Genomic DNA, 22,264 nt, shown 5'->3' with positions numbered 1-22,264 from the left:
AACTAGGGATGCACGATAATTGTCGGCCCGATAATTATCGGTCCGATAGTAGGAATTATGACGTCATCCCGATAAACCCGATAAAAGTATTAATAGCCCCGATGATATACAATATATTTTTTGGGTAAAAAAAAAGAAAAAAATACTGCGGTGTGTCGTGGATTGGGATGAGGGGCGCTTGTTTTTCACTCGGCTCCTCCCGTTTTGCCGGAAAAAAAATACACATGCGTTAAAATAATTAGTGGCGTATTTTTTTATTTATTATCGGTATCGGTCTTGAGAAGCAGGAAGTTATCGGCATCGGTATCGGTAACCAATATCGTGCATCCCTAATGGTAACACATCTCTTCAGACACGTACGCTTGGCGAGCTTCCCCTTAGTATTCTGTCTCTCATACTGTTCTACAACATCATAATATCTATCGTGAATCACCAATTAGTCTGCCGTGTCCACTACTGTTTTATATTCTAGTGTTCTGAGTGTTTAAGTTATCACTCCCAGCGCTTTTTAGATGGACATGAGATCGGCATACAATCTCAATCAGCACCAAATGTATCTGCAATATTACAAACTAAGAAACTACAAACAACAACGACCTATAACAATTATAACTTTGTTTAGGCATACGAAAAAAAAGCTTTTATGACAAAGATGAACTGCTGTTGCTGAGCAGATAATACAATTACATATATCATCTGTTAAAGGTGGGGTAGGTAATTCACTTCAGAAACACGTGTTATATTCCATGGAATGCTCTTAACATCCCGATAGCAATGAATACATTAAATGCTTTGACAATAAATACATAATAAAATATCATCTGTGGAAGCTGTGGCGCTGTAAAAAGCACGACCAATCATCTGAGCTGGCCCGGCTAAAGTAACTGGACGGCCTACCTGCCTGTCAGCCTTCCATCTGTGCACAAACTTATCTCGTGCCCTCATTGGTCATGTGCGCGTTCGTGTGTGTTGGAGGAGGGGCTCTGTGAGGAAGTCTGAAGGAAGGGGCAGATTTTTTCGGCTGCGTACTTTAAAATTCCAGCGCACTCGAGCTGGTTTCTCCATTCTTACCTACCCTACCTTTAAGTGAAGGAATAGCTGAATAAATCCACAATCTGAAGACTGGTATTATTCCGTTCATAATTCTTTATAAAGCAGATATCCGTGCTCCAGATTTGAGTATGCACTCTGTATTAATTATTGCTGTCTGATAACATGGATGCCTTTGATTTAACATGAGTTCCTTCACTCTTCCTCCCCGTCTCCCCCTCTCTCCTCAGGAACCACAGGGGCCGTTAGCATTATCGGCTTTATGACACGACTGCTAAAGATCACCGGGATCCCTCCGAGCCCCCATTCCTCAGGTTTAAGTCCTCCGACCATATTCTAATGCCCTCTCTATTAAAAAGCATTTATGACTGCGGTGACTGAAATGAACTGAACAAGTCTGTCATCGCTGCAGCTTTGTTAGCATCAGTTGAGCCAATCGAATGTGAAATGGCTCGCCGGGTGACGAAACCCCCGACAGTGATCTCTGAGGCGGAGGGATTTGGTCCGGGAAGACAGGTGGTTCCAGTGGAGAGGCAGGAGCTCGGTACAGAGCCTTTGAAAACAAGTCAACTGGAAAATGTGCCGCGTTTCAGACGACAAGAGGTCTACACTGCAAAGTGAGTCATTTAGTCCAGTGCAGGGTCTTAAAAGCTAGTCGAGCTGATAAGCCTAACAGAGCTTTACAGTTAAAACAAAGATAATTTCAAGAATTCAAACACAGGGCTAAAGTGAGTGAAAAAGTACGAGTCATTGTGCCACATAAATAAGTTATCTCCCCTTCTGATTTCATAAGAGTTGAAGGTTGTTTTCCAATTCAATTGTAGGTCATATTTAGACAATGTCACCTTGAAGTAGGTTCCAATACACCGAGGCAAATTAAGTTATCCTGGAGTTGTTTTTCTACATGAACAACATAATGAGAACTGTGGCTTTCTTTGGCCCTGCAGCTACACATGGCTGCAGTTAATGTTCAACAGATGAAATGTATTTTAATATGTTTGCAAATTGAAAGAAAATGCAAAATATGCAGGTGCATCCTTTAACATGGGATATGAATCAAAACTCCGGTTTAGTTTCTTAACTCTGACCGTAAAAATACAGATAGGCTTCACATGTTTCTCTTTTTTATTTATACAGTATGTGACGTGTGATTATTTTTTTGTTGAGAAAAAACCCTGCCTCTCCGCTGAGTGAAGGGTCCAGTTATCTGACGTTCACTCCCTCATGACAGCTGACAGGTGAGAGGAGGATGTGTGAGGGCGAGATATCTTCCTGAGGAAATGCCAGAGAAACCAACCTGTGAGTTTCACTAGGATCGGTGAACACGTTATTATACACACACACACACACACACACACACACACACACACACACACACACACACACACACACACACACACACACACACACACACACACACACACACACACACACACACACACACACACACACACACACACACACACACACACACACACACACACACACACACACACACCACTTCAGGGGACATTACATTGACTTACATGCATTTCCTGGAGACTTATCCTAACCTTAACCAACACATACCTAAGCCTAACCCTTACCCTAATCCTAATCCTAAACCTAAACCTAACCAAGTCTTCACCCTACAATTAATGACTCCCCTGATGCTAGACCACACATAGTAATAGTAATGCTAGACCACACACACACACACACACACACACACACACACACACACACACACACACACACACACACACACACACACACACACACACACACACACACACACACACACACACACACACACACACACACACACACACACACACACACACACACACACACACACACACACACACACACACACACACACACACACACACACACACACACACACACACACACACGAATAGGGTACTAACCCAGAGATATGTGTTCATAACACACACTCACACGATACGCTCTCACATACACAAATCAATATTCTGGCTTGCGAGTGCACAAATGATGTTGTGGACGTTAATGAGGAAGGGGCCACGCTCATTATGGCAGCTAATGACACCAATCATGGCAATATCGCACTGATAGTCCTCGTAACAAGCCATCATGTCACTGAATGCATCAATTAACTGGGATGGTTTTTTACATGGGGAGCTATTCCTGATTCAAGCCAAATAAACCAATCACAAGCGAGAGCAAATAAAAACACCATGTGCGACCCAGTAATGTTACTCCATTCTAATTCCATGTACTTTGAAGCATATTTGAGATAATCAAGCAATATTTACATTTATTTTCGTGTGTGCCGTGGAGGAAAAACCTTGTGGATGCAAATTTAAAAGTTGTTTTAAACCAAACACATTCACTGCACTTTTCAAGTTTCATTGAAAAGAGGATACAAACCCTCAACTCATATTTTAAACATGAAGGGCATCTCATAAAGATTTTTAGTCTCATGAAACATTTCTGTGTGATGCATCAAATTAAATGTTCACAAAAAAACCTTCAATACTCCAAAATAAGACGTCTGCTTACTTGCAGTTTGAAGCTTTCACTTTAACTTAATCAACCACCAGTATCAAGCAGAGTTAGCTAAGAAACAACAGCTTATTATTAACAGTTCCACCAAAAGTACAATCATCTAAAAGCCCAAATAACGTCTAAACCAGGGGTGTCAAATTAGCATTAGCATTAGCATTATGGTTGCACTCAAAGGGCCTGTTGTAACTTTTAAGACTATATAAATATACTACATATATAAATATATTATATAAAATAATGTATTATATATTATTGCCTCTGCATTGGATTATTATCCGATAGGGTAATAACTTCATAATTAACTACGTCTGAAAGCAGAAGTCCAGGGCAAATAATTGCAAGTCTCTTCAGTGTGCATGTCACAAAACGAGATGCATTGTGGGACATGTAGTTTATTCTGTAAATCGGCATGTAACCTTATAATAAACGTATTATATTCTTTGCAAGCTCTTGCGGGCCACATAAAATGAAGTTGCGGGCCGGATTTGGCCCCCGGGCCTTGAGTTTGACACCCCTGACTCTAAACCCTTCATTCCAAATCCAAGGTATTATTGCGTCCCTTGACAGCATCAGCTCTTGTGATTTCCATCAGATATTGGGAGCTAGCTGCAGGGATGTGCTCACCTTCAGCCAAAACAGTATCAGCGAGGTCCAACTCTGATGGACGATAAAGCCTCACAACCAGAGTTCATTCATGAATTCTTGATTGAGTTCAGTTCAGTGCTTTGTAAGGCAAACTACTGCCTGACATATCGATGTTTACTGGGGAATGAAAACATCCATGCATTTTAACTAAGAAGCCCAAACGATGCTTTACCCTCGTGTTGTGTTCGAAAGCTGTTACCGTTCATGGTGTTCACGGGTACATTTTGACCCATGATTTATTTCAGTCCAAAACACTCAAAAATAATGACTATCATCCAATTTTGTTTCAACTACATCATAACTAACTTATTAAGCATTAATAACCGTACAATCCTGTTGTAATTTCATTTTATGACATATTTAAGTATATTTAAGTAAAGCATGTGATTAAATTCACTCATTATGTTTCCTATAGTGAAGACAGTGGATCATTACGTTATCTGACTATATTAGAATATTAGAATACAATCTCCAGAAAAAAAGTTTTAAATAATTGTTACAGTGGATGAAGGGGGCGGGGGAGGGGTGTCTAAAGTCAAAGATGAATCTTGATTGGGCCATGTTTTTTTCACACTTTCACACGTGGCAAGAATTGTCAAAATCAGTTTGGTAGTGTTTATATATCTATTGTAGAGGATATAGTGAAGCCTTGTTCCGATAAAAAAAACTAGAGCGTAGTTATTATATAATTTTAACTTGAAACGGGTCACGGGAGACCGGAACACAACATAAGGGTTCAAAGGTTCAGTTGCACTGTATTATGATGAGAGGACATTTATTTGACTATAACTAAAAAATATAGAGAAAGAGAAATATGAATAACATATATTTGTTGGCGGGAAGAAACATAAATATTAATCGGAAAAGTCTTATTGAAACTTATTTGAATTGCTGGCTTTGGTTTCCAGCTCAGTGGCAGCCCTTAATATCGTTTACCATCCTCCAGCTGATTGCAAATCTGGGATCTGGTTTCCCCTTCTATATCTAAATATTAATAGTCTCCATTACACGAAAATTACTTTCATCTCCGACTCACATGGAGGGATTAGATTTTAATCAAGGCATTAAAGATGGCTTTCTATTCCTGCAGATGGGAGCGATGGCAGGCAGTCAATTAGATCCTTTCTGTGTGCAGCCTCACTCTGAAACCTGATGCACTCTTTGTTATCACACAAGCTGCACGAGCAAACAAGAAGACAAAGAGAAATCTGCCAACATAACGATGAGCTTCTGTCAGGGATCAATGCATCAATATAATACAAAAAAGAAAATAGAAAAACAAAGACCACGTTGAACATCAAAGCATGTCCCAGTAGAGGAAAAAAATACAAATAACAAACCTAAACATTAGCATAATAAGGACACTTGCAGCAGCCATTAAAACTACAACAGACAGGATATAGATGGATAAATACGTTAAATATACTATGCAATCAAGACAGCACAATAAAACAATTAGTGCAATTCTAATTGAAAGCATTTCCTATATACAAATACATTAAAATATCAAATATGATGTATTTTGTTTTCTCTGTTACAGTAGATGCAGTTTAAGCGTTTCTTAAATAATGTTGTAATGGTCTGTATTGCAACTGACTTGGTGTTGCTTTAAGATGATATTTCTCTGCTCACTATCTTGCCTTTTAATATTACATCATGTTAATATTACATCAAGTTAAATCAAGAGAGTATATTATTCAAGAGATTAAAGATCCCGATCTTCAATAACATGTTATTTCAAAATGGTATATCTTACAGCCCTTAACATAAAGCTTCAAATCATTCTGGGTATTTCATTAGAAAGTAAAAATACTGCAGTGCCGGTTCGGGCTGTAATAATGGTGAATGAAGTGTTACATCTAAGTATAGCAGTCCATTACTCTGCAGCTCATCCTGGCAGAATGTGTTGATCCACTCCAACCTGCAGACAGACTCCAGGTGAGATCAATAAACCCTGATTAGCTGAATGACTCGCGGCAGGGTGCTCTCCTCTCTCAGGGGTAGACAAGCCAAAGTGATGTCATGGTGTTTGATGCTCTGAACTTCAACACGGCTCAGTGTGTTGTGTTTGCCGTCCTGCTCTTGTCTCTCGCTGTTTCAGCAAAAACATTTTCTTAGAGAGACACCAAGTTGTCATCAGCCGGTGCCGAGGAAACCGGACTTTGGGGTGAAGTAAGTAGCCTTTTTAGCTTCCTGTTGTTCCTCATGTTATGTCTTTCTGTTGGGTTCAAAGGAACTCTTATTGTAAGTACTGACAATTATTTGTATTTGAAAGGAATTTGGATAGTTTTATAAAAACATTTTGCTGTTTCCAAGTTATATTTTACCAAATACTTGTCCAAAATGACCTCTTATGCTGTGTTTGCCCTCAATGGCACTTCACATGTTGTAAACTGTAGTTCATTTTAGGTGACAGATGGTTTGAGTTAAACGTTTGCCAGGTTCTGGGAAGGTCTGCTTGGGAAAGTTTAACTCTACACAAATAATCGTGTACTTAATAAAAAAAGGAATACAGTCCTCGGCGTTCCAACCGTGTGGTTTGCCTGCCTTGCCATTTTCTCTGACTTGATTTAATACCATTCGTGAGTTTGGCTAGCTGGGCTTCATTTAAAAAAAGGTTGAGACATCCGAACTTGTCCATTCCTCTGGCTGTGCTTTTTGCCTCTGACTCACCACAATCTCTGACCACTGAAACCGCAGCCCTTAAATAGTTCTGCCCGTTATCTCGTCTCCCACAGAACTGCTGCTCGTGCACGTGAACTCCTGAACCTCGCTCAGCTGCCCAAGTCCTGAGATTGGAGGAACGTAAATGGCGCTAACGACGTCTCCAACACCCGTAACCAGCACATCCCTCAGTCCTGCGGCTCGTGCTGGGCTCGTGGCAGCACCAGTGCCATGGCAGGTGAGAGGTCTCCTCCCTTTCAGCTTGTTAAAGCCAGATAGGAAACTCTTTCTGAATGTCCTTCTGATGGTCTTTAATGGCAAAGAATAGGCAAGTTGTAACTTTTAAAAACTAAAACCACTTCTATCAACGCAACTGTTACTCTGGAATGTCTACGAGTTGTACTTCTAACACTTAAAGGTGGGGTAGGCGTGTGGCGTAGTGGGTTGTCTGTAGGTGTTCAGATCAGGGGGTTACAGGTTCAAACCCCACTGCAGTCAGCATGTCGTTGTGTCCCTGAGACACTTCACCCCAAATTGCTCCTGTGGGGATTGTCCACAGTGTTGAGTATGTGAGTCGCTTTGGATAAAAGCGTCTAACATGTCATGTACGTAATTCACTTCAGAAACACTTTGTTATATTCCATGGAATGCTCTTAACATCCCGATAGCAATGAATACATGAAATGCTTTGACAATAAATACATAAAAAAATGTCACCTGTGGAAGCCGTGGCGCTGTAGAAAGCACGACCAATCATCTGAGCCGGCGCGGCTAAAGTAACTGGATGGCCTACCTGCCTGTCAGCCTTCCATCTGGGCACAAACTTATCTCGTGCCCTCATTGGTCATGTTCGTGTGTTGGAGGAGGGGCTCTGTGAGGAAGTCTGAAGGAAGGGGCAGATTTCTTTCAGCTGCGTACTTTCAAATTCTAGCGCACTCGAGCTGGTTTCTCCATTCTTACATACCCTACCTTAAGTGATACCATTTTTAAGTATATGGTCTCAAAACTTCTTCTTTTTTGTCTTGGAGTATCCAAAAGTTTTTTGTTTTTTTGGTTAAACATTGTTTTTACAAATTAAGCACTATAGATAACTTACAATTTCAAAAAAGACTATGACAAAGTTTAAAGTTAAAGAAATGGTTGCACATTTGGGAAATGGCGAATTGTCAACGGATTAGACCAATAACCCTTAAAATGCATGTATGGTGTGTTTTCCTGGTTCTTCTACATGTATATTACAGACTGAGAGCCATCAAGCATTCATTGCAAATAAACATGAACCCGGTTTAAACATGCATGTAAATATGGCTAAGGCTACCACACTCTCCACCAGCCTGGACCTGACCATGCGCTAGTCTTTAAGTGAACACTGTTTATGATAAATATTATTTTCTCCGCTTGTGTAGATCGCATCAACATTAAGAGGCGAGGCGCTTGGCCGTTGCCTTATCTGTCCAACACGTGATGAACTGATGCTGGCACCTGTCACGGAGGAGACCATGGAGGGATGTGGGAGTACGCTCACAAACACGACGAGACCTGCAACACCTACCAGGCGATTGACCAGAGTAAGAACTCCAACAAATGAGTGCACTTGGTATAAATGTTTCCAGTTCCTCAAAGCCTTTTAAGACTTGCATCTTTTTAGAATGCAAGCCCTTCAATGAATGTGGGACTCGCACAACTTTCGGGGCGTGCAACACTGTGCAGAACTACACTCTGTGGAAAGTAGGTGACTTTGGAGCAGTCAGAGGGCGCAAGGACATGATGGCAGAAATCTACTCCGGAGGACCCATCAGGTTGAGCAAAACATCTTTTAGAAACTGGTTTTGCAGATAATTGTTTGAATGCTGCATTTGAAGTGTTCAACGTTTTAGGAAGGCCTTCACGTCAAAAACCCTACTACAGTGTTATGGCTGTACCAAGTTACTTTCCTAAAATCTGATAATGTGAATCTGTCTTCCCTCAGCTGTGGAATGATGGCCACGGAGAAACTGGACTTGTGCCCCGGGGGTCCGTACACGAGTATATTGAGACGACATCCATCAACCACATCGTGTCAGTGGCAGGCTGGACGGTAGAAAACGGCACTGAGTACTGGAGTGTCCGCAACTCCTGGGGCTCGCCATGGCTGAGACATAACATTTAAAGGGCTTCAGTTACTTTTGTAAATTGATATGCATGTGATGCACTTCATTTAATATCCAAAGAACCTGAGATTTCTCTCTTTAGGGTGCGAAAGGCTGGCTCAAGATTGTGACCAGTGCCTACAAAGGAGGGAGTGGAAGCACAACCTGGCTTTGGAAGAAGACTGCATGTATGGACACGTGATTGTACGCTCAAGAAAGCCAAGGACACTAATGCAACTTAATCCTCATTACAGGAACCCTGTGTATTGTCTTTGTCTGTGGGTCAATCAGTTTGTTCACTGGAATTGTGATTTGTTCAAGCCGTGAAATAAAATATTTTACTTTATCCATTACATTTGTGCTTTTTCTGATGTGGAAGAACAGGAGGCTTTATTTCCCTCTGGTCGGGTTAAGTTGAAAATGCAAAAGCCTTTGGCATGGCTCACTTGTCGTTGAGGCTCTTATATTTTTACTGCATTTTAAACCATGTCCAAGGAATCTAATACCACAGCAACTTATTGGGAGTTCGTCTAAAACGGTTCCTTGGCTTCAGATGCACAACTCTTCAAAAATCATAGGCAGACATCTGAAGCATGGGTCACTTACGGCCCGTCTACACTACAGGCATCAAAAAATCTTGAAGCTGGGCGTGTCTGAGGCTTGGCGATTTCTCGCGACCAACAACCAATCAGGAATCTCCCGCCCGCCCCCGGCATACAAAGCAATAGCAATGTTAAAACGAAGTAAACTGGATATAAAATCCCCAAATAGGCGAAAACCTACCAGTTCCACCCACTGTCTCTGCCGCCTCCCTCCATGCCTCGCTCCTCCGGTTTGTATCCCGGTAGATGAACAGAGACTGATCATACAGCACCGGGTGATTCACTACCGCTCCATTTTTTCGAATATGAGGAAATGACCTGCGTAGTCTCTCCCAGCATACACGCGGTTTGATTGGCTAGCGCTTGTACTGGCAGATTTGCATACGCGGGATGTGATTGGCTGATGCCAAGCATCAAGCCTCAAAAGTTGAACATTGTTCAACTTTTGATGCCGATAGATGCTCGTGATGCTTGCAAAGCCATGCCATGCTCCCCACAATGCAGTTCGGCGAAGTTTAAAAATCTTCTACGTCACCCCATTCAAGTGAATGGGCGAAGCGTTGAAAGCATTTGTCGATGCCTGTAGTGTAGACGGGCCGTTATTCATAATGCCACTCAGTGTTTCACTTGACCATTGACTCTGAACTTGGAAACCTTTTCAGGTGAAGCCCCGAGGAAACTATTTTCAAAAGATGTAGCCTTAACAAAAAATGTAGTCTCTGCTCAAAACTAGAACAAATATGGTGTTACATTTTTGAAAGACTGACAAATGGGGTATCGGAGATAAGGGGGTGGGCTCGTGACTGCCTACATTTTGGGTTGAACAATTCCTTAAGGATTGCTACACCTGAGATCACATGCCCCACAAACCTAGATATTTAACATCACCGTATATGCACTCTCCATTTTTGGTATTAAAAAGTTGGGAAATTAATTTCTCTCCTGGGGAAACATTTACACATTTGTTCAGGCGGACATTTCAGTACTGATTCAGAATGTATTCGTGGTGCAAATCATGTAGCCTCATTTGCTTTTGCCTCTAAGTGCACGGATACAAGGTCAGGTTGTGGGGTGTGTAAACACAGAACTGTCGAGGCTTTAGAGCCCAGCACTGACAGCTATTGTTTCCCGACACTCAATGACAGACAACAGCCCTCCTGTTACCTTGAGACAAATGAAAACCACATGACATTTGTTTGTTCTACATCTCTGAGCTTGATAAGCAGACACCTCATATTGACTGACATGCTTTATTAGTTTCAATTCTTTCATGCTGCTGGAGTTTCATTCAGTGTAATCAGCAGTTATCTACAGTGGCACACGTAACGGTACAATGGCATCCTCCGAGTTTCTGTGCAATTACAACGAGCCCATTTTCTTGCTGTTCATCTGGGGAACAAAAGCAAACGGAGCACTTGGATATGTGGTTCAGGGGACACAACAATAATACAAATGCATAAACACAAGCTGCTGTGCTCGGCTGCTGATATGGAAAGGTTTCCCATTAACTGCACTTCCCATTCTGCATCTCCAGGGAGAACAAAGGATAATCAAACCGTATGCAGCGCCGTTAACTTGAAGGCATGCAAACCTTAAGCTGTGGCGTGTCCAAGCCGAGGCCCACCGTGAAAACAAATATTGAACATCCTTTGGTTGCTCAATAGTACGCGATCAAGCACCCACCCTCGAGCAATCTTTTTTCACGTGGAATCAAATTTGTGCTCTGATGAAATTTCCTGCATGTTTTCTCATTTGCATAATCACAAACAGAGCTCTAATGGATGTGAATGAAAACACATGGTAATCGTTGGGACTGAAAAAGAACGAGCCGTCTTTCTGCCGGGATCGGGGAAAGAAAGTAGGAGTGGATAATGCGTGTTGCAAAATGCACGTGAGCCAGCATTCATCTTCATTAGAGCAATTGATACGGCAACATTGATATTTCGGTGATCTCTGCAAACCCATTGTGTATTGTTTCGTGATCAATATGTCGCTCTGTAAACATGTAGGAGGGGGTGTAATATGAAAATAGTATTATGATCCTTTGGTGGGGCAGGGGTCTGGATTACGAGCTTAAATAGGGAATATCCACTTCAGTGATATCTTTGAGAAAGGCATTGTAATGATTTATCCGTGGCAGCAGTGTATGCAGAAACCTGTGTGCTTGGTGTAAACCGTCCCAATGTTTTCACCTCTCCAAGGCCACTGCTGAAATGTGCCTCATGACATAAGCAACAGATTGAACGCAGCCACAAACACATTCTGGTATTTCTCCAATTCTGCCTAAGAGGTAACAGACACAGTGTCTTATGGTAGTGATGCAAAACAGGCCCAAAATATGCATTTCAGTTATTACTATCAGTATGAGCAGATGGAAGAAAAAGGCATCGGATTTCTTCATGCATTTTACACCATCATCAATCTTTCATTTATCTTGTCAAATATGGAGTGAGTTTCACCCCAAATGCATCACATTGTGTTCTGTTGCCAGGATCATAGCGCAGATGTATTCGTGATTGTAATCATGATGTATGAAGCAGATTAGCTCGACGGGATAACCATAACTTCAGCAAAAGGCGCGCCTGAGCGGATTTGCATTGCATAATACATCTTGCACACAAACATTGTAAATGGTATGTCTCACATTGCTAATGAGCCCACGCTGGAAATGTGATGAGGTGATTAAAAACAAAGTGACTTCCTCAGCCAGCCTCCACTTTTCCTGATGATCCGTGTTTTTCTCGCTGTAAAAAAAACAAACACTTACACAACAATCACTTAGTCCGCGTGATTCCCAAATCGATTTACAGGCCAGCGCTCCCCCGCTGATGTTATGCATCATTCCCCTGCTAATCTCACTTCCTTGTCCAATATACTCACACAACCTCGAGGCGGCCGCAGAATTAGCTTTAGTTAATGGATGAGTATTAATCCCTCTTAGTCACAACAAAATTAAGAAATAATATGGCCATGAATATTTCAGTTGCTCTGCAGCAACACGGGAATCTGCCGTGGCTTGCAAAAAAAGAATTGGCGATTACATATACATTATTAATGCCTCATCGTCAAATTCATATTTTGCACCAGCTCTGGAGTGGAGATCCAATGAGCAGCCCTTACTCTTTCAAACTAACTTGCTGAACCTACAGAATGGCCGCTGAAAGTCATCGGACGTGCTTCTGCTCTGCCTTTATCACTCTGTCTCCGAAAGGTAGCACATTCTTATTACATCCCTTAAAAATAGATGTGAAGCTTTTCAAGTCAGTGAGTTCTTGCAGCCTCCCCCTGGAAGTTTTAATTAGAACACCAGTCAGTCGTGTTATCATTGTTTCAAGAGGGCCGCTTCCACATTCCTGAGCTGCCCACTTCATCACAGGATCAGAGGAGAGAGAGCGCACTGTTTACTGCCTCATATTCCCCCGAGAGTCACCACCTGGATCACTTCTAGCACTGCAGGAGAGTCTGTGTGCGGCAAGTTGATTGAGAGGATACTTGTGGGGATATATTGCAAATGTAAAGACTAAGAGATTCTCTTTTTGATGTAAAGAATGTGGCAGTTTTACAGATGTAGAAACAGACATGATGAGGGCTACTGCTCTTTATAGAAACACACCATATCGGAGATACTGTGAATGTGATGTTGTTGTTGTTGTTTCAGATTGATTACATCACAACTCACTCGCTTCAATTGAGGCTACATCTAAAGGCAACATGTTCCACTTCATTCTGATATACTTTATTAATCCCCGTGGGGAAATTGTTTCTCTGCATTTGACCCATCCTAGTGTTAGGAGAAGTGTGCTGCCATTTTGAACGGCGCCCGGGGAGCAGTGTGGGGAACGGTGCCTTGCTCAGGGACACCTCGGCAGCACTTGGTCTTTCGGGGACTGGTGACCTTCCAGTTACCAAGCCAAGTCCCTATCGACTTCGCCACCACCGCCCCACTTTGTCTAAGTAACCTTCAGTACAACGTGTTTCTTTATATCTCTCGCAAACCCCAACAGATGTGTCTTTTCACAGGAGAGGCAAACATCAAGATGTGGCGTTTAGACATTGAAACAACTTCCATGGTTTCTTGGGTAGGAACCTGTCTCTTAAAGATCACTTTATTGTAAAGCTTTTCTTACAATAGTGAAGAAATATTAGAATAGACTAAGAATGTGGTAATTCCATATCATGTGTGATGACATAACGTTATAAGTGTTGTTTCTTTATTATATCATTTCATTGTAGGTTGACATAATAGCAAGAACGAATATAAAACCATCGAATGTATTTGTTAACCAAAATTCTCATTTTAGATTAATTTATATCAAATCACTGGATTATGATTGTTTGCATTATGTTTATCACGGTCGTCTCGCTGCTGGTGCCAACAAAAAGAATAAGGCTGCATAACACTAAAAGTAAGCAACAGATTGTTTTGCAATGTGGGTGAACTGACCCTTTAACAACACGTTATGGACACATGTATGCTGGTGCTTTTTATGTAGTCCCACATTTGTACACAGACATGTATTGTATATTATTTGGCTTATGAGTACACTTGATTGTTCTGTGCAGTGGCTGTGAACTCCTCTCTGTAAATGACCAGTGTTGCTTCAGTGAAATCACCGTAATGACATCTGACTGTTATGAGGACATCATGGCTGACTTCATCTTCCAGCCTTCACGACTGTAGGTTTCGTTTGCCACTCTCATTCAGGAGGACAGAAGGAAGGGAGGGGTCTTTGGTGTGTATGGACTGACCTGTAACTGCACTCTGCTGCCCCCTATCGAAGAGCAGCTCTGCATGTTGTGTTTACATCAGGACTGAGAGGACTGATGTGTTGTTTTGTCTGGATTTTACGAGGTTTTTAATGTCAGGACTCACAGCTTGTCACAGCTAAACTGGAGTTTAATACACCGCGAGACGTCATAAAGCGTTATTTCCTTCTATTAAGTTTACAATTCTGGATGTAAACAGACATTTGATTACAAAAAGGTTATAAACATATACAATGCAATGTCTTTTTTTCTTTCTTCGTGATTTTATTCAAGAAACCTGCCTTTTTATTTACTACCAATCAAATTAAATGTGGTTATTTATTTAAGAAATAATCAGAATATTTGTTCCAGCTGTGGAAACTGTAAACATGAGGATCTGGTTAAAAGCCTCGCCTCATATAGGTTACATTTGAACATAATATGATGCATGAGGACAGATTGTTCCTCCCTGGATAGAGAGGAGGGCTGCTTCATGGAACAAAGGGCCTCTGCTATAGTACACAGGGTTAAGGTGTGTGAACGCCCGGGTTGGTGAAGATGGTTTTCAGGCACGATTATTAACGATATTGATCCACGAAACACGCAGAATTGTAATGTTTTAACACCGAGGGGGGAACAAAGAGCCGAGCCGTCCTCATCTAATTGATCGGTACTCGCGCTGAAATAATGTAATTAGTCTGTGTGCGGGTAATTATTTCTCTGAGCCCAAATCATTAACTATTAACAACTTTTGTTCCACAAGAAAATGCCCTAATCTCTGGAATGATGATTGATGCAGAGAGAGAGAGCGCCTGCCTGCACGAAAACAAGTCTTTCTAAATGTGGCTTCTGAAGAAAGGGAGCTTGCTTTCAACCTGATCACAAACTTGGTTTTGAAGGCAGAGCGCCCCGCCCTCCTGGTCCTTATAACCAGAAAGCCTGTTCGCAGGACGTTCAAACATAACAGGAACACTGGAGACCGCATCGCTGTGCATGAACCATTCCTGGAGACCAACTCTGGCTACAAAGACTTTAACGGATTACTCTGGTTGTTTATCTTCATATGACCGCGAGCAAACGACCAGAAGTGACCATGGATTTTCTCAATCACAACTATTTGAACGCGCGCAACCCCTACGACTACACTTTTAATTTTTGGAACGACTATCTCGGGCTCACCACGTTGGTGACGAAGAATAACAAACTCAGCATGCCTCAGAATCCCAACTCCATCACAGAGTCCCTGAAAGCCACGCTGGGTTTGGATGACTCCCCGGCGTGTCCGTGCGTAATCTCGGGAGGAGTTGGAGACAACGGGCACCTGGACTGCTGCTGCCCGTCTGGAAGCCCCCCTCCGACCTCCATCCTGGACCTGAAGGAGCGTTTCTCCATACTGAGCCCCTTCCACAGCCAGCTCGGGGTGCAGCTGCCGGAGAGAGAGGTGGGTTTCGGTGGGAGCTTCGCCGGGTTCGACCTGTTCGGCATGGAGAGGAAGATGCGTAAACCCGCCTCCAGGAGCAAGCAGGAGCCCAAAATCTGCGTCTTCTGCCGAAATAACGGAGCGCCAGAGGAGGTGTACGGCTCCCACGTCCTGAAGACCCCGGATGGGAGGGTGGTGTGCCCGATTCTGAGGGCTTACACCTGCCCCCTGTGCAGTGCCAACGGGGACAATGCCCACACGATCAAATACTGTCCGCTGTCTAAAGACCAGCCATCCCAGCGACCATTAAAGGGAGGGCGGGCTGTGGGGGGTAAGAGGATGAAAATATTCTGAGCAGATACGGCTACAAAGTTAAATTGAATTGCACTGAACAATTTCCAGATGACTGTTTTGATTTCGGCTCTAGCCTTTATCCCAGTTTCATAAACATATTGATTTCCTCTAAGATCTCTTATATTTTTATAGTTATCTTTTATCCACATAGAATAATGTTATGCTTTATACATTGGATTTATTTTTCTTGCTAGTTCCTAGTCATTTGAGCATGTGTGCATATAAATACATGTATCAATAATCACAACGTGTGAATACATTTAAAGAGTATTTTGGTCATGTAGGGAAACACAGTGACATTGGCAAAGGGGATGAATGTCATATTTCTTACCAAGTATTTTTGTACAGTGAGCTAAGCTCGCTGCGATTTTCTTTCTCGTCTTAGAAAACCAAAGTTATGTTTGCCATTAAAGAAGCTCAAGAATGTGTCATGAGTGCATTTGTGCGTCTGAGTGGAGGAGGAACTCTTTGATCCCATCTGCCTGCCTCAAAAACTCCACAACACATTTTCCAACTTGCTCCCAAAAGTTGACATTCAATCTGCGAGGCGGGAGGAAAAAAAAAAAAAAGAGACAATGTGGCCTCTGTTTAAGGCTCATGTTCTCGAGGGAACATTATAATCAATTGTTGCCAAGCCAAACCTCTTTTCCCATCCGATGTTATGAGAAAGTGTTCTGACTTCACAAGCAGTCAGAACTGAGATTTACTACATTTCGTTATGTTTACATTCCCAAATAAGGGCGACACACTGGATTTCCTTTCTCCGTCAGCTCTCTCTTTCTCTCTGGTGATCTTCTTTCTTTTTCTTTTGATTTGCCCTGACGATGTACCCGCCACAGAGAGCCCCATGCACCCTACACTCTGCGCATAGGGGGAACAAGCAAATGAATGTTCAATAACATGTGATCCCAGTATTTCTTTTCCTGAAGAATCCAAAAAAGATGCAAAAATGTTGTGAATGTATGATTGAAAGTGTCACATTTATGACAGTTTTGTTAACCAAAGGAAAACAATTGCATTGAAGAAATAAGAGAGATTTGCTGTATTGTATATAAAGTGATGTTTATTCAGTATTTTAACATTACAAGTGACTTCAGAGGGCGCTACCTCAACAGGATTTTGTACTTACATGTCAAATGTCAACAGCAGTTTATTGATATAGTGCTGCCATTTATAATAAGGGTTTTGATAGTATTTTTGATCTTTGTATAACATAATTGTATTTTCATTTCGTTGCATTTAACATTATGGAAGTGAATTTCCAAGAAGCTATAAGCATTGCTCGCCAAAAGGTGATTGTCTGTACATAATGATTATACCCATACTTTTTAAAGTTTAGATGTTCAATGTGACATTCTTGAGAGTGTGCAAGGTATTGAAAAAGGCTGACACAATGTGCCACTTTTAACAGAGGTGTTTTTGGATTAAATGAATAATAGAAAAAAAAGAAACACTGTTGAACTTTGTTATTTATATTTTACCACAATTTCCTGTATGCTGCTGTGCAGAATAACAACATATGAATCCACTAGAGAAATAAAAACCTATCAAATATTTGGAGCTATGTGGTCATGTTTGCTCAACATCTGACTGAGAGGGTGTATACACTTTTCCTACGTTATGTAAGAGTGTAGAAATACTGGTTTATTGACCGTCTCAGCATTCTTTCCCACTGTTTGAATTTAAGCAGGAAAGTCCACTAAAAACACATTTACAGGAATAGCCCAGCCTTTCCCTAATAGGCCTTTGACTGACTGCCTCGCGGACTTACTAAAACAGAGACAGTGTTGAGCCCTCATGCATGCATCAACACATTACCCAGAGAAAAGCTCCCCTCTAACCTTTGCTTTAGGACGAACTGATCCGCTGCTCTGGTATCTCAAAGATTTGTCTCTGAAGGACAAACACAGAGCCACGGTTGTTCGCGGTTGTTTAGGGAGGTCTGCCCACACAAGAATGTCTTGGCTTATGCCTCGCCATTCAAACGGATCATGTTTGCACTGAAGTGGATTGAATAGCTGGCCCTTCTCCGCCTGCCATCTGTGGAATGGCTGCTGCTGCTGCAGACATATTAAGGGGCTCCAAAAACAGGCAGGAAGCTTCTTGTTTTCCTGGAAGGAGCTGTACGCAGTCGCTTTCTTGGTTTCCTACACATGTCAAATCAATGAGGAAACAATAAATAGAGTAGAACCACGGTGTGTTTGTGAATGGCTGCCTGTCTGCGGCCTGTGCACCGCCGACACAACCTCAGACGCCCCTAATTGCTGCTGACGCTGAGCATACAGGGCAACAACACATCAAGAGCACTGTACATACATTAGCCCCAGGCCTTCAGCTGGTGTCATCCACACCTTCGCCCCCCCACCGCCGCTCTGGCTTCATGCATCTCTCCAGCTGAGTCTGCGTCATTAAAAATGGATGACTACTAAGTGCAACAGGGATTTATCTCAGTGAGAGCAGTGGTGAAGAAGCCTGGAGGGTTAGCATTTCAAACACAGTCAGCTAACAGGTTTTAGTCCCTGTACGCCGCGGCCTCCATTAGCCACTCAGCAGACTGGGTCCATAATCTACTTAGCTCACCATTTATGAGATATGTATCTTTCATGATCATATAATATGTTTAAGATGGTCGGTTTTTATGCTGCATACAATTTGTGTGCACAACAGATCTTCCTGCAGAGCTTTAGGGGACGAAGCAGGTTTGTTTTAAGCTTTGTACTGAATGTATTTGCATATTTATACTCTTGTCTAAATATTAGGGATGAAAATGTTTTAATTAATGGGGAGGATTATGCATAAGGTGTTGACTCAGAGTTATCTCCAAGAATGAGCAGCGGGATCCCCTCGGACAGGTGATTAGCATTCAGCTAATGCTCCGCAGCTTTGGTTAGTCTGATTTAGAGGATTCATTCATTCACACTGCCCGTCGCTACACTGGATGTTTCCTGTTTGAAGTGATCACCGTGCACTAGATTAGTGGTGCCCAACATGCTGTACAGATGTTCCATAGACCCATTAGGCACTGCTTCATGAAACCAGTCTGATGGATGGCGTGACTTCATGGCACCGCCCGGTAATCTTTCACTTTCACTGCAGAGAAAACACAGCAGCTGATCTGAGTCATCTTGGCTTCGTCTAGATTTAGGTTTGCTTTGTGTTCTTTTTGTTGTTGTTATTGTCAAATTTGTATAGTGATTTGTCAATCATTAGGAGTACAATTAAATGGATGTTTCAACCATTTACCTATAGGCTACCATTAGCTTGTCAAATGGCTCAATGCAGACACTCAATTCAAGCACTTGGCTGATGTAACTGAATACATATATAAATACATTAAAGTAATATCAACACCATAGCCATATTTAATCCAATGTGTCTGATGCTTTCCTCTTAAAGACAGATATTTGGATACTAAATCAAAATGTATATACAGTATTGGTTGTAATGCAGCTTTACCATCAACTATGTATCCGTAGTAAAGGGCCCTCTTGGGAATAACTGCAGTATATAATAAGAGCATTTTGATTAGTCTGAAACTTCTTCTCTTGACCTTTTAATTTCACATGTCTCATGTAAAAGGTCACAGTAATATAGGTGTTCGTTGTATGCTATAGTACACTGTATATAACGATCCTTAAAGGACAAAATGTCTCTTTTTTTATCGAGCCCCTAAAGTAATGTTTAAGGCAAATTATAAGTATTATAAATAAGGAGAATTCATATTGCTTACATGAACTACCTGCAATTATGATATAAAACCTTCTTCATAGTTATAGTAATCATAGCTGCTGTTGGCTGAAGACATATATTTGTTAGATTATCCATGAATACAGAAAAACTAGCCTCAATGTTGTGTATGTGCTGTATTTGTCGGACTCATTTAAACCGTATGTGTCTGCAGGACAAAGCTAACCCTGAAATATCTCTTCTAAAAGACCCAACATCACATTAGCATAGCATCCTTCTCTTTCTTTGACCCTCATGTCGTGTTGAAGGCTGATAATAAGCCACAGATCTGCAGAATTCATGTATGGGTCCCGTCCTTTCCCAGAATACACATGTAATGAGGATGCTCCTGTCGCCTAGCAACTCCTGGAGATAATATTGGACAGCAGCTGGGCATGAAAGTCATTCGATAGAGCGAGGTAAAAGAGGATATCATCTCTGGCCTCCACTTTAAATGGCTTATTGGTGCTGGTTTGATTTTAAAATTGGAAGGACAAGAAAAAAAAAAAGGGTTTCGGGCATAATAGACATCCTTTCAGCACCTTACTGCCCCCTGTGGTGACACAATTAATTACAAAAACATTCATACCTGCTCTGTGACACTTCATAGATGCAGTGTTATTAGAAGCCAGCGATGTGGAAGGGATCATAATGACGAGTGTGGTGTTATTGAACTCTCTGTCAACAGCGCTGACCATATCTCAGCGCCGCGATAACAACGGTGTCCCTCCGCGGGCAGATTACAGCTTTGATGCTGTAATTGAAATTTCACAAAGGATTTATTTGAAACCAAAACCCGTTGCTGTTTAAGTGAGGCGGACAGGTTATTAAGTTTCCTTCACAGCACGATCAGCTTATTTCTCAGGGGCTGTTTCACTGGTGCAGATGTACTGTCAGTAGAAATAATCCTCCAAGTCACCGAGGTGTACCCAGAGAAGGCGATGTCAAGTCATCTCAACATTTATTCAGCGTGTTTTCTTAAAAAGGTGTTCTGCATTTGAAGCAAATACTCGTCTGTTTGGCTTCGGTCATCGCTCTGGGTCGTCTCAGTGTATCCTTTTGTATTGGCATGCTATTGTATAAGTCAATACAATAAAACAAAACAGCAGGAGACTTGTGTTCTGCTTTTATCTGTGCTTTTATTAGAATCAGGAAGAATTTAATTTCCTCCGAAAATTGTTTCCCAGAAAATAATCTTGTAGCAGTTTTCTGCAAAATGTAATTATAAATCCAGATGAAATTATTATTTAACTAATATTATACTGATAACAAATATGCTTATTTCCTTCCCTCTATCAGATAATCAGAATCAGAATACGTGTTCTATGCCGGAGGGGAAATTGGGTTTTGTGACATGTGTTCCATTTCAGAATAAAATTAAAATAATAATATTTATTAAAATATAAGAAGTTTAATTGGAAATGTGCAATAAAAAGATAAAATAAAATAGAATTACTATATTTATATATAATAATTTTAAGTGAAAATGTGTCGTAAAAGAGAAATACAAGTGTTTCTGTGTGCAACCATTGCCTTTCAGCTCGCTCCAGTATTAGTTCAGCTCCATCACTAATCCCTCTATCAGCAGAGATAATCAGGGCTTCTGAATGTAACAGAGGTACACAACAAACATGTCAATAAACTACATCACTGAAAACAAGACTGTCTTATTGGAGACCAAACATCATTTATTTAAGAAGTAATGTTTTTGATTACAGCCTTGAAGAATATATTATGCTGTTTTATACTTTTGTGAGATTTATGATTAATGATTTTGGACCGAAGAGAGGTTAAGAGACACATTATTTCTCAATCCTGGCCAATCACAGCTCATTGTAGGTTTTGGAAAATTGCAATTACAATAATAGCTCCACATTCTTATATCCTAAAAAGGTGTGATAAAGGGGGAAGGGGTTTTATACTGCTTAGCGATATGACAAGGATAGAATTTAACCCATCCTATACCAGGAGTCTAGTACTAGGAGCAGTGGGCAGCTATTGTACAGCGCCCGGGGAGCAATGGGAGTGAGGGGGTAAGGGGGGTGTCCGGTGCCTTGCTCAAGGGCACCACGGCAAGGCAGGAGGTGAACTGGGACCTCTCCAAGTAGCAGTCCATACTCCATATTTAGGTCTGGTCGGGGACTTGAACCGGCGACCCTACAGTCCAAATACTGAATGAGCCACGGCCTGACCAACACTGAGGAACAATAACTCCTTCAATGTGCATATTTTCACAATTTGCTATTGGTATCAGCCGCTCATGGATGGTGAACAAAGTCAGCAATGCAACTTGTAAAAGCCAGTTTTTGCTTTGTAAAAAGGGCCACCTAATCGTGACGTCTGTAGTCAACACCGTCTAAAGGACTACAATTCCCACAGCTCCAGACTAAAGATAATAA

General features: G+C 41.6%; 1 protein-coding gene and 1 pseudogene across 1 annotated transcript; both read left to right on the top strand.

The window, feature by feature from the left end:
* The first annotated feature begins 1,497 nt into the window (after positions 1–1,497).
* On the top strand, positions 1,498–9,370 carry LOC117454007 (cathepsin Z-like; annotated as a pseudogene).
* A 5,885-nt stretch (positions 9,371–15,255) lies between these two features.
* nanos1 (nanos homolog 1) lies at positions 15,256–17,695 on the top strand. The gene has a single exon (XM_034092815.2). The coding sequence runs from the start codon at positions 15,429–15,431 to the stop codon at positions 16,137–16,139; it is 711 nt and encodes a 236-aa protein (XP_033948706.1). The 5' UTR covers positions 15,256–15,428; the 3' UTR covers positions 16,140–17,695.
* The last annotated feature ends 4,569 nt before the right edge of the window (positions 17,696–22,264 follow it).

Source organism: Pseudochaenichthys georgianus, chromosome 10 (genome assembly GCF_902827115.2).
Source record: "Pseudochaenichthys georgianus chromosome 10, fPseGeo1.2, whole genome shotgun sequence".
NCBI classification, from domain to species: Eukaryota; Metazoa; Chordata; class Actinopteri; order Perciformes; family Channichthyidae; genus Pseudochaenichthys; species Pseudochaenichthys georgianus.
The sequence above is the reverse complement of the archived record's forward strand: the minus strand, read 5'-3'. Positions and strand labels throughout refer to the sequence as shown.

Bases quoted from the DNA above. Each gene is read 5' to 3' on its own strand.
- nanos1 (XM_034092815.2), top strand. From the start codon at position 15,429: ATGACCGCGAGCAAACGACCAGAAGTGACCATGGATTTTCTCAATCAC.